Source organism: Abramis brama (genome assembly GCF_963993115.1).
Source record: "Abramis brama genome assembly, chromosome: 16".
Classification (NCBI taxonomy): domain Eukaryota; kingdom Metazoa; phylum Chordata; class Actinopteri; order Cypriniformes; family Leuciscidae; genus Abramis; species Abramis brama.
Window position 1 is genome coordinate 37344166 of NC_139978.1, and position 18285 is coordinate 37362450.

Genomic DNA, 18285 nt, shown 5'->3' on the forward strand with positions numbered 1-18285 from the left:
ATTTTGTCCCACAACATAAAATATTTCAGCTTTGAACTCAAAAGCCCAATGAAATCGCACCGTTTTGTTTCCGGCTCTCTTAAAAATAAATCTTCTTTATCGGCATCGATGGTTCCATGAAGAAGCTTTAACATCCATGGAATCTTTCAGCGCATAAAAGCTTCTTTATAGTAGAAAAAGATTATTTAGATTATATAAATGTTCTTTTAAGAACGGAATGATTCGTCTATGACATTAGTGTAAAGAAAAAACCCTCCATTGTGTGTGATTCACGCCACTGCCGTAAAGCATTACTAAAAGAGATGCAATGTTTGTTTAGATGCATGTCATGTGACCATTAATCAACATCAGGGAACCGTGGACATGTGATGATGATGATAATGAATGTAATATTTGAGTTTGAGCGTTCGATGACGTGTGGATTTCATGGGCTCTTTAATGAACTGATCATTTGGCATCAAATGTCTCGCTGCGAAATTAAACACTGGCATTAATCTTTCTCTCTGTCAGATACCAAACAATATCCAGCGTTCGTGGGTCACAAACCGGGCCGGAACAACACGCAGCGCCACCGACTGGACATCCAGCTGATCGTCATCATGAACCGAACGCTCTATGTTGCTGCCAGGTGAGCCGCTATTCCAGGATCTGGCCGGTTATTAGCGGACTCTGCTAGACTGGAGATTGACCAGATGGTTGGCATGGTAACCGGCAGCCCATTCCAGCGAGCAGCAGACGGACATAAACAAACACATGTTCAGACGCTACGACCTCTTCATGCTAATCAGCGTTTGTTTATAAAGTTTCACATTCGTGTTATCACAACAGGACCTTCTAGGTTACAGTTCTTACTGTTAATAGTGTTAGTTTGTGAACATGCAGCTCATGCGTCTACAGTCTGTTTCTGATCAGAATTACAACAAATAATCATAATATATCTTTATTGATTTAATAATCCTTTAGCTGTTTTTTGTAAATGATCTCAAATCTGATTTCTCATGATGAACATGCTTGTTTGATTTGGCCAGAGATTAACCCTCTGGGGACCAAGCTGTTTTTGGGGTCCTTGAGATGTTCTGACATGCCTTGACATTTGTGCTTTTTTCAGTTATTTATAAACATGTTAATGGCAAAGGTGTAAATTCACTCTATATAGCACAAACAGGGCTACCATAATATGCGAGCAACGTGTATGTAGATGTTTGTATTTTTAAGAGAATAATGTTTATGCGTGGTTATTGGAAAAAATTAAAATGAAAGTTGCTGAATTAAGACCACAAAACACATATTAAATATGTGTCCACAAGACTTTTGACTAATGGATGTTGTCCCTTTGAGTTCTAGCTTCAAAATGATGTAAAAATAGTCTTGCTTTATCGTTCACAAAAAAAAATACATTGATTTAAATGGTGTAAAACAGGTTTTGCTTGGAAAGCCAATATGCGAGGGGGAGGAGTAGTTTACACCTTAGATTATGAATGTCCCACCCACTCTGCATAATGAGCCATTCACTCAGGTGTGACACTGACTGAGCCACAATGCAAGGACAAAAGATGTATTTAGAAGAAGACTTATATTGACCATTTAAGATTTCGCTTACATCTCTCTTGTAAATATGTTTTGCTATTTTATTAAAAATGTTACAATTACAACAATAATTACAATTTCAACAATATTTCAAGTGTACTCTTTCTTTGTAAAAAAAAAAAAAAAAAAGATTATAGGCCTACATTTTATCATATGTATTCATTAGTTTGAATATAGCCAACATTGGAACATCTAACATCTTAGTCTATGAATTTATTTTTGACAAAAATAGTATTTTTTTTGCAGTTTAATACGTTGCTTATACAAATACATTTTATTTCAACATATTCCAGTCGATTTTTACTCATCTCAGTAGGCTATAGCAAAGCAGTTTATTCTTTCACACACAGACGCGCGATTCATATTTAGGCTAAACAGTCTTTACAAATATGTCCCCTTCATTCATCTCACAGAAAGGCGAGTCATATTATAGAAATGCGATTCATCTTTTTGCGGTTTACATAGGCCTACACTAACGTTATTCCATAACGTTATTCCACACGTGAGAAAAGAAAACAGCCTACCTCACTCCTCAGCGGAATCTGCTCCTCATTTCAGGAGATATTGCTCCTCATCAGCACTGTTCTGAGGAATCTTTTCTCCATAAGGTAGGCTATAATGTCTCACTCGCGAGGAGTCGCGACGCGCTTTGTTTACAGCTGATGTGGGCGTTTCACAGCTCTGAAATAGTTCTCAGAATTTGCGTTTGAATAGCACGCGCTCTCCGGGGAGTGGTCACATTACTGTGAATTAGGTCGTAATGAGCTCGACAGGAGTCGCTCTCTTTTTATACAGATTACAGAAGCTGAGAATATTTGTTTTTTATATAAATGACTTCATTTAAAAGATGCGATCTCAAGCTTTATGCCCGTGGGTCTGTTTGCCTGTTTGACTGAATTTTCGCGGAGTTATAGATCATTTTCGAACGCGTTTCAAATGGGAGTTTACTGACAGAGAGAAGGCAGAAATCGCATCATGTTAATTTTTCTTTATTTGTCAAAAAGCAAAACACTTTATTTTTATTGTGAGTATACAGAAAAAAAATAGAAACTGAACAGGATCGATTGATGTATTACACGAAAATGAAAGATCAAAATTAACAGAGCATTTAGTGTTTATTTTCATTGCTAAAAAAAAAAAACGAGCAAAACGCGCAGGCGCGTTTGTGGTCCCCAGAGGGTTAAAGACGTGTCTTGCAGTGAGACACCTGATCACTCTCTTATTGATGGGTTGCTGTAGACTCCGCCCACTCGTCCTCCACCAATGAGAACGCTGTCTCTCTCATTGATTGGTTGCTGTAGACTCCACCCACTCGTCCTCTACCAATGAGAACACTGTCTCTCTCATTGATTGGTTGCTGTAGACTCCGCCCACTCGTCCTCCACCAATGAGAACGCTGTCTCTCTCATTGATTGGTTGCTGTAGACTCCACCCAGTCGTCCTCACCAATGAGAACGCTGCTCTCTCATTGATTGATTGCTGTAGACTCCGCCCAGTCGTCCTCACCAATGAGAACGCTGCTCTCTCATTGCATTTACATTTACATTTAGTCATTTAACAGACGCTTTTGTCCAAAGCGACGTACAGATTAGGACTAAATTAAGCGAGTCGTCGTGAAGAGGCAAAAAACAACGCAAGAAGTGCTCAAAATACGAAGTTCAGGCATTATTCATTGATTGGTTGCTGTAGACTCCGCCCACTTGTCCTCCACCAATGAGAACGCTGTCTCATTGATTGGTTGCTGTAGACTCCGCCCACTCGTCCTCCACCAATGAGAACGCTGTCTCTTTCATTGATTGGTTGCTGTAGACTCCGCCCACTCGTCCTCCACCAATGAGAACGCTGTCTCTCTCATTGATTGATTGCTGTAGACTCCGCCCACTCGTCCTCCACCACTGAGAATGCTGTCTCTCTCATTGATTGATTGCTGGAGACTCCGCCCACTCGTCCTCCACCGATGAGAATGCTGTCTCTCTCATTGATTGATTGCTGTAGACTCCGCCCACTCGTCCTCCACCACTGAGAACGCTGTCTCTCTCATTGATTGGTTGCTGTAGACTCCGCCCACTCGTCCTCCACCGATGAGAAAGCTGTCTCTCTCATTGATTGGTTGCTGTAGACTCCGCCCACTCGTCCTCCACCGATGAGAAAGCTGTCTCATTGATTGATTGCCGTAGACTCCGCCCACTCGTCCTCCACCAATGAGAACGCTGTCTCTCTCATTGATTGGTCGGTTTAGACTCCGCCCACTCGCCCTCCACCAATGAGAACGCAGACTGCTGAAGCTGTGCTGGTGTACAGGAGGTTTAAAAGCTGTCAGATGGTCGTATCGCACCTCTTCTCTCTATAATCTCTTGTTTTCCTTTGGTTTGGTAATATAATGTAATATTATGTATGATAATGTTAGATTGTGTTTATAATGATAATATAATGTTTCCTTTTTAATCTCTTCTTGTTGATTTGGGCTTTTATTAGTTTGGGCCTGTAGTGCCTCTGAGAAACAGTGCTTTGGGGTTTTTCTCAGTTCAGGTCACAACAAAATACAATCATTGAAATAAAGTTTAAAGAAATAAAGCTGCAGAAATAAAGTTGCAGGAGTAGCAAAGTTGTGATTAGGTGCTGTGAATATAAAAACAGAAAGCGCTGATCTCATTGTTATCTTGTGTAAAGCTGCGTAATCCACATTGATCTGCTGTATATTATGTATTTAGTTCATGATTTCAATCTTAGATACTGTGTTCAGCTCGAGCAGATTCAGACCCCAGTGCTCTGTGTGTTGACGATCTCACACACACACACACACACACACACACACATACACACACTGTCACACCCACACACACACACACACACACACACACACACTGTCACACACACACACACACACACACACACACTGTCACACACACATACACACACATGCACACACACACACACACACACACACACACACACACTGTCACACACACATACACACACACACACACACACTGTGTTCAGCTCAAGCAGATTCAGACCCCAGTGCTCTGTGTTGACGATCACACACACACACGCACACACACACACACACACTGTCACACACACATACACACACACACACACACACACACACACGCACACACACACACACTGTGTTCAGCTCAAGCAGATTCAGATCCCAGTGCTCTGTGTGTTGACGATCACACACACACACACGCACACACACACACACTGTCACACACACATACACATACACACACACACACACACACACACGCACACACACACACTGTGTTCAGCTCAAGCAGATTCAGACCCCAGTGCTCTGTGTGTTGCTCTGGGCGTGATGTGACGATCACACACACACACACACACACACACACAGCTGAGCATTAAGCTGGTGTTAGTGTCTCAGTATGTGCATGCGGGACATTGTCCACATTCCTCAGTCGTCGGCCCCGGCACCACAGAAACCCAAACCCCCACATGAGCCCCTGAGGGTCCCGTCATGGGAACCGAGACCCTGGAGCCGCTACTGACCCCAGAACAGCTGAGAAACAGCAGAAAGTTCTGGAGAAGCCGCGTGCGTGTCGGCTCGGGACTCGCGTGATGAAGGGGCGGAGCTACAGCACAGGGGGAGGCGTGCTTGTGTGGATTGACAGGTGTGAGACGCATACTAATGAGCTCCATTCTCTGCGAACAGAGAGAGAGAGAGTTTGACAAAAGGCCACCAGATGGACGTTCACCCGCATTCCTGCACACAAAGAGCCTCTGTTGAGACACAAACACCCATCAGACCTGCTCTGAGAACAGGCCTGACGTGCAGTTTCTGCAGATATGCTCATTTAAATCTGATGGATCACTTATTTGCTTTGCTTTGGATAAACAGACCAGAACTCGAGATAGATGCTCTGTAGAATGAGAATGTGCTGCTATAAGATGATGTTTGAGCATTAATGTGAGGATGATTCACAATGAAACATTAGAACACGATTAAATCACCTTATCATTCTCATGATGCAGAACCAGCTGAAGTTCCTCAGCCGCTTCACCCTCTGCTGCTCTTCAAAGACGACACTTGACAGATTATTGCTGAAGTTTCTTCGCGTGTCGGTCAGAAATGACCGGAATTTCTTTTTTATTTCAATGAAATTAATGTACTATATTTTAGTTCGATCATGTTTTTTATGTAATATTTTGTATTTTTAGGGGATTTTATGGTACTAAATTATATTTACGCTGTATTTATAATCCATTCAATCACTTTTTGAGCATAGACCTGAAAATGTAATTTCCAACTTAAACTGTGGTAAATCTTGAATGCTTTAGAGCGACAGACTGAAGTTTGATCTCTTCTCAAAGACGACACTTGAAGTGAAAAAAGTTTAAAAAAGTAACAGAATTTTTACGTGTATTGTTATGAAAAATGTGCAAAAATACTTTTTTCAATTTTTATATGAAATATATATTTTCAGAAACATGTTTTACTCTAAAACTGTGAGAAAATCATAAATCTAAACAAGTTGTTCATATATCAAATATCAAATCTGAGGTTGATATCTCAGTAAATGAGCGTTCAGTGAGATGTAGTACGGCTGCAGTTCCAAACGCTTCCACTAGAGGAAACCCGTCTCCATTAATTTCCAATGCGCTCGTTTCAGACCGTGAGGAGCTCAATTTGACTATTTTTTTTTCAGTGACTTTTTTTTTTCAGGACAATTTAACCGGTTCGAATCATGAGCATGATTTTTTTGTGTGTTCACACAGCATCTTCTGATGAAGAAAAAAAAAAAAAAAGTGAATGTAAACTTTATCGGTCTTGAATGGCAGAAGAGCACCAGAGGGGCTTGTGCTTTCCACCAAACAGTCTCGTATAGAGATGTTGACGAGCTGCAGTTTGACTCTTGAGTCTGAACTCGTGTGTGTAAATGTGGACACACACGTGTCCGTCGCGGTCCATGTGATCATGTGTGTGTGAGGAGCTCCTACACGCTCTCAGATCTGACCGTCTCTCGTCTCGCTGTCACTGTGTGAACGGAGGCCGTAAATCTGTGTGAATGAGACACTCGAGTCCTTAAAGTTAATGATGCAGGATACACATCCATTAGTGCTGTTTAACTCGCTGAGAGTCACGTGATCAAAGCTCTGACACGCGTGTTGAAGTGCATGCGGTCCAGGTTCAGATCTATTATATCTGCTATTATATCATTTTTTTATGATGAACCAAGCAAAATTACAGCTGAACCCAACTGCTATAAACACACTGCATTTTCATGTATTTAAAGTCCCCTGTGGTGAAAATCCAGCTTTTAATATTGTTTAATATTGTGGTGTTAATATGCTTTAAGACAAACCATGTGTAAATTCATAAGTCGACACCATTGCTGAGTATTTCCTCCTTAAAACTGCAGTGAACCAAAGACAGTCTCAAAAACATGCTTTGAAATCGCTGGTGTTTCTGACGTCACAAACTACCTTGTAACCAATCAGATCAACGTGTGATCGTCAACCAGTGGATCTCTGAGCCAAGTGAGTGAGTGGAGGTGGGGCTCATTTGCATATTCATAGAACCATGCATACTAAATGAGGCAAGGGTGTCAAGTTACATGCAAGATATTTTAAGGCATGACGAATTTTTTTCAAAGATGAGTTTTAAGGGATAAAATTATTGACTACAAGGTATAAATAACGCACATAATAATAACCATTATTATTTATAATAAAACTTCACTAATAATTACTGCACTGTGTTTAGACCCAATTATATGATTCTGAATTATGAACCAGAGCGAGAACGTGCATTACAAACGTCTTTCAGATATTCTGTAGCTTATAGAATCAGGTGTTTTAAACCCTTAGCACTGCTCTTTATCTCTGCGTTAGTGAAGTGTGTTGTGAGGATGTCGTGTGTGTGTGTGTGTGTGTGTGTGTGTGTGTGTGTGTTGTCCTTCAGAGAAACACCTGCGATCCGCAACTCACTGTCACTAAAGGCTGACGTTTTAATAAATGTGTGACACGAATCTCATTAAATGCTAAAAACTCTTTTGTTGTGTTGACAAATTACGTTTTTTTTTTTACATTTGGACGTTTTTCTTTTTCAACCACCAACACACAAATACTCTTCGGTTTGGTTTTGTACCCACAATAATGAGCTCTTTTCTATTTTTTGACTTCGTCAACATGAAGTTGAGTCTGAACATGATTGTTGAATCTGACGCCGGTCACGCTCTGCAGTGACATCATCACTTCTCTCGGTCTCACATCTGCAGTAATTACTCGCTAGAATGGAATTTCACTAACGAGCGCGAGCGACACCGTACCTGTGTGATTAAAATTCATCAGCCGGCGTCAGAAACACAATCGCTGTGGTTGAGCTGTGTGTAATTCAGGAGGAGTGTGTGAGATCTGGAACTTCATTAATCCAGACTCGTGTCCATCAAACGCTGCAGATCTGCTGCTGTGCACATTAATCTCTGGGCTTTTCATAACATTGGAAGAATTTCATTCATCTGGCATTCGCTGCGCCTCTGCTGACCCGCGTAACTGGATTCATTTCACAAATGGCTTTTCTATTAGATTGAGCGACTGGAAGCCAGCGGCTGCTGAGTCTCATTCAATTCAACTCAAGTCTGAACATAAGATCAGATTCTGAACATGAACGTGTGAGATGATCTGACAGATATGAGCTTCAACGTATATCAAAATCAAAGAAACTGGAATTACCGGACGTTGCATTTATTTAATTACAATTCGGAGAGAAAATAATCAGCTAATGAAGTGTTCTTCCACCCTCATCCATAAATCAAGACCGTCTAATAAAATGTTTCCTACCGTCGCAAACACGTAACCAATCCCGTCAGTGTGGGCGGGGCTTTTCCTTTAAGAAGGGACAGGAAAAATCTGGAACATTTAGCAATATAGCGGGAGAATTATGTATATGATGTATATCACAATGTTATGATGAACTATATGCCTTTCTCCAGTGACGTTCTGAGTTGTTCAAAGCGTTTGTATGGATGCTGATTAGCAACACATCATTAGCTGATTGATAACGTAGTCAAGCCAAAGGATAATCATATTAATTACTGTCATGTGTCCGATGTTGATGAAGTTACACTCAAGTTATTTTAAAGCATGAAAAAACATTTAAATATGTAATTTTGATTACGATTATTGGCTGCAGGGGAACTTTAACTTTTGCACACTTTTGTCTTCGTCAAGCCATAATTCAGAGTTTATATCTAATTTGATTTCTACTGTCTTAAGTTCAAAATGCAGTTCTGTATCCTGTTTGTTGCCACCATTCAAACTCAAAAATTTAATTGTAATTCTAAAAATATTCCAAGTGTGAGAGATGTTTGTGTGGACAGTCGGAAATTACATAAAGGCTCAATATTAGCCCCTGGAATTGATTTCCTGAAGCATTTTTTTTTTTTTTAAATGTAGCCTATCTGTGTTGTCTTTTATGTCAAATACCAGCTGCTTCAATCAATCAGAATACTGTAGTCTGTTGCCAATAACACTTGATCAGTAACAACCATCTTTACACTGCAAAGGAGGAAGAGAATCTGCATTTATTTTCACACTGTTTAATGCTAATCACGATACCTGCATAATACAGATAGCGTATATAAAGTATATAAATTAAAAAACAGAAACTCATTTCAATGTAGGGCTGCAATATTATGCCAAATTATTGCCATTATTGTCGATTATTGCTCTTGATATTGTAACGATTATTCAAGGAATGCATGAAAAGCTCTGAGGTGTGTGTGTCTGATATTGTAGCTGAAATGAATGACGCTGTTGATGTGTCTTCACAGAGATCACATTTACACCGTGGACATCGAGACGGCCAACGCCGAGGAGATCTTCTTCAGCAAGGTGAGTCCTGCTCGAGTTTCTCAGGATTGAGTTCTGCATTCCTCTTAATTACCTGGCAGCAAACGAGCCCGAGCCGACGCCACTAAGAGCTTTATCCAATCAGGAGCCGCCGTCATGTGACCGAGAGAGACGTGCGTGACGGCGGATCGATGGGAGTTTAATCAGGCGCTGGTGTGTTACGGCTGCGTCGGGCCCGTTTGACCCTTGACCCCTGACCCTGTAATCTAGTGAAATGTGTGAGCGCATCTATTGATCTGATATTGATCTCCTGTCGACAGAAGCTGACGTGGAAGTCCAGACAGGCCGACGTGGACACTTGCAGAATGAAGGGAAAACACAAGGTACAGCCACACCGGAATATCATTTATAAACAATTTCCCAGACAACAACATAGTGTCGGCCCAGATCCGGCCCACATCCGGCACATGTGGATCCAACGCGCACCAGATCCGGCCCACATCCGGCACATGTGGATCCAACGCGCACCAGATCCGGCCCACATCCGGCACATGTGGATCCAACGCGCACCAGATCCGGCCCACATCCGGCACATGTGGATCCAACGCGCACCAGATCCGGCCCACATCTGGCACATGTGGATCCAAAGGATCTGGGCCGACACTATGTTGCTGCCCGGGAAATTGTTTATAGATTATGTAACGAGTCAGTCCCAGAGATCAGGAATGTTCTCTCAAAGTTATGATCAAACGTTCTTCCAGGAACATTAATAGAACGTTCTTTCAGAGTTATCTGGTCTTTAATAATGTTCTCAAAACATCAGCACAAAAACATTATTTATACATCGTTCTTGAAACATGTAACATTTTTTAAACGTTACTACTACTTTTTTCCGAGAAAATTAAAAAGTAACATTCTCATAATACTTGCAAAATAATAAAAAAGAGAAAACATTGTTTCATTAACATTTGCATAACCAAGAAAAACGTTTATAAAGCATTTTAAACTGTCCGTTTTCCAGAAAACATTCAGAAATAGGGTTTTCATAACTTAATGGAAACATCAGCAAAAGGTTTTTTTGAACATGTTTGTTTGCGATGTGAGATGAAGTCATTGATGATGATGATGATGATGATGATGTCAGATGGATGTACTGTACGTGTTTCTCCTCTTGTTTCAGGACGAATGCCACAATTTCATCAAGGTTCTCCTGCAGCAGAACGACGACTCTCTGTTCGTGTGCGGGACGAACGCCTTCAACCCGTCCTGTCGGACCTTCAAGGTGAGACTCGGGTGTTTCCGTGACCTCTGACCTCGGCCCGCGTTCACATGCTGCACGGTTGATGCGCGATATTTAACACAAACCGCTCCGAATGCTGGAGGGTTTCTGTAGAATCCAGATTAATATTTAGAATCAAACAAGAAAAACATTCCTCAGTTCATTTTCGCAGAGAGTGAAACACTGACTCGGGCCAGAAGAAGTTTTAAATAACAGAGAAAAGTCTTCAAAATCATCCATCTGAATTGTTTTTTCTGTAAAGATCATGTCATCAAGGTCATGTTAAAGAGGCTCTGAGTGGAAAAAATGCTATCAGAACCATCAAATGTTTATATTTCATTTTGTTTATATTCTTAAATATATATAAATTATGCACAAGTTTCACTTCATCACACGTTGATCTGATTGGTTACAAGGTAGTTTGTGACGTCAGAAACACCAGCAATTTCAAAGCGTGTTTTTGAGACTGTCTTTGGTTCACTGCAGTTTTAAGGAGAAAATACTCAGCAATGGAGTCGACTTATGAATTTACACATGGTTTGTCTTAAAGCATATTAAAAACACCACATAGACACATAAACAACATTAAAAGCTGGATTTTCACCACAGGGGGACTTTAACTTTTGCACAGTCATAGTCAACACACGTTTCAAAGTTTGTAACCGCTTAGAAAGTCTCGACCTGTCAGGATGTTTGACTCTCATGGTTTCTCCTGTGAGAGCGACTATATCGTCTGATGAACGTGTTCACGTCGAGCTGCTGATTTTGTTTCAGTGATTTTCCCCGTGATCAGAGAGAAGAGAAGCGTGTCGTGAGTCTGTGATCATCATCCAACAGTCGCTGTAATATCTGGCACACACGAGATCTTGGAGCAGATTCCCCCCCGCAGACCCTCGGCCCCTGGAGGCCCTCGAGCTTCTCTTCGTCTCGGTCGTGTCCACCTCGAGCGCTTCTGCTGTCCAACTGAGGAGAGCGTCTGTTCCAGGGCCAGAGTCGTCTCACATTAATCATCGGCGGACAAATGTTCTCCTGAACGGATGCATGGATCCGCGACCTCCTCCCGAGAGCCCATCTGTGGCCCGCGCTCATCCCGAGCCGGTGTCCGTTACATCAGCTGTTACCGGGCGGATCCGCAGGCCTGACGACACACACACACACACGTCTTGTGACCCTCAGTGAATGAGGCCTGCAGCACATCCTGATCCGTGTGTGTTTGCGTGTATTTCTGGAGGAATGTTGATTGTGTTCCTAATGCGGGAGAATGTGAGCCTCCGATGAAGGCTCGTTTCGACAAGATGGAAATAGCATTCGTTTTAACTGCTATTGCCTTACTTAAGTAAATGTTGTATTCCCAAAAATACTATTTAAAGTCAGCATGAATATTTTGGTGAATCCGGCGCTGGTCTTGGCAGGCCTCGTTCTTTTGTTGAAACCGAGAGAGGAAGAGCTTTTAAAAATAACCCAGCCGTGCGTGTGAAAGTCTCAGACTCGTCTGTAATTCCTGCAGGTTTCGACACTCCTGCTGTTTGACCTCTGATCTCTGACCTTTGACCTTTCCCTTCATTCCTGCAGATGGACAGCCTGGACGCTCTGGGCGATGAGATCAGTGGAATGGCCCGATGCCCGTATGACGCCAAACACGCCAACGTCGCCCTGTTCGCCGGTAAGACCTTCATCATCAAGACCAGTGATCGGGTCACACTCAGTTCACACTCAGCTCTCACTCAGCTCACACTCGGGCCACACTCGGGCTCACACTCGGGCTCACACTCGGGCTCACACTCAGCTCTCACTCGGGCTCACACTCGGGTCACACTCAGCTCACACTCGGGCTCACACTCGGGCTCACACTCGGGCTCACACTCGGGTCACACTCGGGCCACACTCGGGCTCACACTCGGGATCACACTCAGGGTCACACTCGGGCTCACACTCGGGCTCACACTCGGGCTCACACTCAGCTCTCACTCGGGCTCACACTCGGGCTCACACTCAGCTCTCACTCGGGCTCACACTCGGGGTCACACTCAGCTCTCACTCAGCTCACACTCGGGCTCACACTCAGGGTCACACTCGGGCTCACACTCGGGCTCACACTCGGGCTCACACTCGGGCTCACACTCGGGTCACACTCGGGCCACACTCGGGCTCACACTCAGGGTCACACTCGGGCTCACACTCGGGCTCACACTCGGGCTCACACTCAGGGTCACACTCGGGCTCACACTCAGGGTCACACTCGGGCTCACACTCAGGGTCACACTCGGGCTCACACTCGGGCTCACACTCGGGCTCACACTCGGGTCACACTCGGGTCACACTCGGGCCACACTCGGGCTCACACTCGGGATCACACTCAGGGTCACACTCGGGCTCACACTCGGGCTCACACTCGGGCTCACACTCAGCTCTCACTCAGGGTCACACTCGGGCTCACACTCGGGCTCACACTCGGGCTCACACTCGGGTCACACTCGGGTCACACTCGGGCCACACTCGGGCTCACACTCGGGATCACACTCAGGGTCACACTCGGGCTCACACTCGGGCTCACACTCGGGCTCACACTCAGCTCTCACTCGGGCTCACACTCGGGGTCACACTCAGCTCTCACTCAGCTCACACTCGGGCTCACACTCGGGCTCACACTCGTGCTCACACTCGTGCTCACACTCAGGGTCACACTCGGGCTCACACTCGGGCTCACACTCGGGCTCACACTCGTGCTCACACTCGTGCTCACACTCAGGGTCACACTCGGGCTCACACTCGGGCTCACACTCGGGCTCACACTCGGGCTCACACTCGGGTCACACTCGGGCCACACTCGGGCTCACACTCGGGATCACACTCGGGATCACACTCGGGATCACACTCGGCTCACACACCTTGGAACCTGTTTCAAAGTTTGCGTTCTCGAGCACCAAACACTGTTATCGTGTGGATGAACAGGCTGGAGCACATTGAGGGTTTTCTGTGAGAACGGTGTGTGTTAGCGGCCCCTAAGTTAATAACTAATGATCTTTACAATGGAAGTGAATCAATCAAAACTAACTTTATCTGGACAATAACTTTATTCTAGATCTGCTGTAAAGCCTGAACAATCTCTGTTACTGTAATCTCCTGTTATCACTGTAAAGCTGCTGTGAAACAATCTATATTGTTAAAAGCGCTGTATAAATGAAGGTGACTTGACTTGACCCTCGGGTCACACTCGGGTCACACTCGGGTCACACTCGGGTCACACAGGCGCTTCCATAATGAATGTGTGATTTAATGGCCGCTTTCTAAAGTATGCCAGGAATACGAGGAACTCCCTGACGCGCCGGAGCAACAGTTGCTCCCTGTTTCTGGGAAGAGCGTTTGCTTGGCAGGCGCTCGTCTGGAAACACATGAAACTATTGTGGTGAGGGCAGAAGACGTCTCTGCGAGTCCTGCTCAAAATACGGGATCGAAAATAACCCTGGAGATGGAAAACCCACATGAGTCATTCCTCCATTAGCGGCTCGTAAACCCTTCCAGACGAGGCCAGAGAAACTTCTGCGTTTCCAGCGCTAGAGCCACAGTTATACTCTGGGAAATACATTTCTAAAGAAGTCATGAATTATTGGAGTCTGTTTTACAAGAAAATACTATTTCAGTCTTTCTACTTCAAAATTGCACATTTAGTTTCTGTGTAATTATTTATGAAATTTACTAGCAATTTCTTTGCAATCTTTGTAAACACCTTATTTTCTTCAGTTATTTGTTCTTTAAGAGACCGAATTCAGGAAAAATAGCCTGCAAAAACAGCACAAAATACAAGAGGGAATGTAGTGAAATTTTGTAAGTTAAATATTACAGAATTAAATAATGAATAATGATAAAAACAATAAAATTACAATAAATATTCGTTTTTATCAAGCCCCTATGTTGTGATTAATATCAGTGTGTCATTATTTCCTCAAAAGCCTGTCTGTCATTTTTGTGTAAATCTACCTTAAAGAAATACATAAATAAATATCGTTTATCTATTTGTCATGTGTATGGCAAGGAAAGAAAGGAATTATAAATAAATAAATTCAAAATTAGATATTTTTATTGTAATGAATTGGTGGATAAAATTTAAACAACAAAATGACAATAAGTATACATTTTTATCAAACCCTCCTCAAAGCCTGTCAATCTTGAAATGTATCTTTTTTTAAGTCCACCTTATAAAAATAATAAATTAGATGTATTTGTGCTAGTTTATGTTACAAAAAGATCAGCTATAAAATCCCGCCTCTCTCGCGTGTTTGTGGCGTTTCTCGGCGTATCTGTAATGGAGAGGATGTTCCAGATGATTTGTCAGATGTTGGGTTGATTATAAACTCTTTCTGCTGTAGATGGGAAGTTATATTCCGCCACAGTCACAGACTTTCTGGCGATCGACGCCGTGATCTATCGCAGTCTGGGAGACAGTGCGACCCTGAGGACGGTCAAACACGACTCCAAATGGCTGAAAGGTGAGGCTTCATCATTACATACACACACACACACACACTCACACTAACACACACACACACACACTCTCACACACACACACTCTTACACACACTCTTACACGCACACACACACACTCACACACACACTGCCCAGAACCGTGACCTGAGTCTCCCGCAGCGCTGCTAATCTGATCAAACCCTCAGAGAGCGTTAGGAGACGTGACGTGTTTTATCAAAGCCTTGAGACACTGAAGAACATGACGCCCACACACACACACACACACACATACACGCACACGTTTACTTAGCTATGTAAATGGGGACATTCCATAGACGTAATGGTTTTTATACTGTACAAACTGTATATTTGTTGCCATAGGCTTGGCTTGCTTAGTTGGGGACATTAAATTTAACATTTAATTTAATATTTAGCAATATTATTGATCTCCTACACTGACTCCAGTATACAAGAACTGAACTGAGCTGGACGATGACATCACGGTTTTCTCCAGAGCGGATATATATATATATATATATATATATATATATATATATATATATATATATAAAGAACTAAATTAATAACTTTTTTAAAATCAGAAATGAACCATCACTGAACTTACTTAAGCTGGACTGTGACGCTATTCTCTTCTGGAAACAAACTTTGTTGCATTATTCTCCTGTTATCTCAGTAAAGCTGCTGTGAAACACTCTGTGTTGTGAAGAGCGCTGTATAAATAAATGTGACTTGACTTGACACACACACACACACACAAACACACTATCATTCTGTACACTGATTATTATAAACTAAACTTTTTAAAGACAAGAAACAGTTGTTTATATATAAGTGTATATATAAACACACAGACACACACTAACCGACCCCTAACTCTACCCATCAGACAAAACTTTCTGCATTTTCAACATTTTTAAAAACCTTTAATTACTTTATTTTTATACGAGATTTACAAATGAGAACGGCCCTAACGGGAGATTTTGTCAGGTTTTGGTCACTTTTGGGTACAAATTTGTCCCCAAAATATAGTTAAGTAGACAAACACACACACACACACACACACACACACACACACACGTCTGAGGTGAGCTCATTCATTAAGCTCTTGCATTTCAATAGTATTAAAGGACTGTTTAAGGCCGGACACCACAGGTGAACAGGGTAAATATTTAACTAATAAACACCACCGTACTTCCCCAGCTCATTGATCACATTAAGAATTTAAAACATGTTTTGCATTAGTTTTGCATTAGTTGCACAAGTTTTCTGAAATGGTATGTTTAAATATGCAAATGAGGCATTAGCATTGGATGAAGTCGACATATTAGAAGCTTTTCACCATGTTTTTAGGAGTAAAATGTCGCATAAATCAGGCGAATGATATACGAACAAACCTTCAGAATATACAGTAGATATGAATAAAACTGTAGAGTTTGGTGTGTGTAAAACTGACTCGAACTCACCGCCTTTAAAGATTGAAATCTACATTAAAAGTGCAATAAAATAAACACTTAAAAGTGTGTGAAAAACACGTTATGAAAAGACAAATCGCCCAAAGTTGGCCAGTGCATGAACACAGTGTTCTTGCCTGTGGTGTCTTGCTTTAATAACTGTGTTGTTTTCAAGACCATCTAATTAGACTGTGATTGTAATGTTTCAGAGGATTTTAATGAGAAGTTTTGAGGTCACGGTTTCACTCCTGTTGGTTTCAGAGCCGTATTTTGTCCAGGCGGTCGATTACGGCCAGTTCATCTACTTCTTCTTTCGGGAGATCGCCATGGAGTACAACAGCATGGGGAAGGTACGGAGCGCAACGGGAAGAACGTCTAGCGTGTTTTCCTGCATCAACACCACAGACAGGAAGTGACAGGGGAAGTGCACAGGAAGTGGGCGTATGAGTTAGTGAGGGTTTTAAGAGGCCCGTCGGGACGCAGGTACTAAAAATAACACAAACATTGTCTGGGATCTGAACGATGACCGTAAATAGCTCAAAGTTTATAATTCACTTCCTCGTCTGTGATTATTATAAGCAAACGGACGAGTGCGTGACAAAGGCTCATTGTTCTGAGTTCAAAGGCAAAAGTCAGTGAGATTTGAGAGGCTTCAGTAATTACAGCCTCCAGTAAATATGAGTCTCTCCAGTTACTGTACCTGCCAGATTACTGTAATTACACTAGCCTGACGCGACCCTCTCACACGCCTGGAAAGCTCAGATTACAGTAAATGTATGACAACAGTGTTGCTCTGCAGTAACACAAAGGACTATAACTATAACTATACACAATAGAGATAAAGTTTGCATAATCATTCTAATTCTAATAGAAGAGTGAAGTCCACACCACAACTATAACGATAACGACACAGAGGAACGATATCGTTGGAGTCACTTTCAGAATTTTTTTCCCAGCTGATGAACGATAAAAACATTAAGAGCCAATCAGAATCCACGATCCAAAACGACAGACGATAAAACTGCAGTGCAAATAAGAAACAGAATGTTATTGTGCGCTGGTGTGGATGCTAATATAGCTATTGTTATAGTTATGGTCTGCTGGTGTGGATGCTAATATAGCTATCGTTATAGTTATGGTTATAGTTATCGTCTGCTGGTGTGGAAGCTAATATAGCTATCGTTATAGTTATGGTTATAGTTATCGTCTGCTGGTGTGGAAGCTAATATAGCTATCGTTATAGTTAAGGGCCGGTGGTGTGGATGCTAATATAGCTATCGTTATAGTTATCGTCTGCTGGTGTGGAAGCTAATATAGCTATCGTTATAGTTATCGTCTGCTGGTGTGGATGCTAATATAGCTATCGTTATAGTTATGGTCTGCTGGTGTGGATGCTAATATAGCTATCGTTATAGTTATGGTTATAGTTATCGTCTGCTGGTGTGGAAGCTAATATAGCTATCGTTATAGTTAAAGGCCGGTGGTGTGGATGCTAATATAGCTATCGTTATAGTTATCGTCTGCTGGTGTGGAAGCTAATATAGCTATCGTTATAGTTATCGTCTGCTGGTGTGGATGCTAATATAGCTATCATTATAGTTATGGTTATAGTTATCGTCTGCTGGTGTGGATGCTAATATAGCTATCGTTATAGTTATGGTT

At 42.3% G+C, this 18285-nt stretch overlaps 1 protein-coding gene across 3 annotated transcripts in view; it reads left to right on the forward strand.

Moving 5' to 3' along the window:
- sema6a (sema domain, transmembrane domain (TM), and cytoplasmic domain, (semaphorin) 6A) overlaps positions 1-18285 on the forward strand; it is a 77779-nt gene that overhangs the window by 26537 nt on the left and 32957 nt on the right. For all 3 annotated transcript variants that reach the window (XM_084086732.1, XM_084086730.1, XM_084086731.1), the window contains exons 3-9: positions 511-628; positions 9390-9450; positions 9729-9791; positions 10589-10690; positions 12260-12350; positions 15055-15174; positions 16885-16973. In XM_084086732.1, the coding sequence (XP_083942858.1) occupies positions 511-628; positions 9390-9450; positions 9729-9791; positions 10589-10690; positions 12260-12350; positions 15055-15174; positions 16885-16973 (644 nt within the window). The remainder of the gene's footprint in view (positions 1-510; positions 629-9389; positions 9451-9728; positions 9792-10588; positions 10691-12259; positions 12351-15054; positions 15175-16884; positions 16974-18285) is intronic.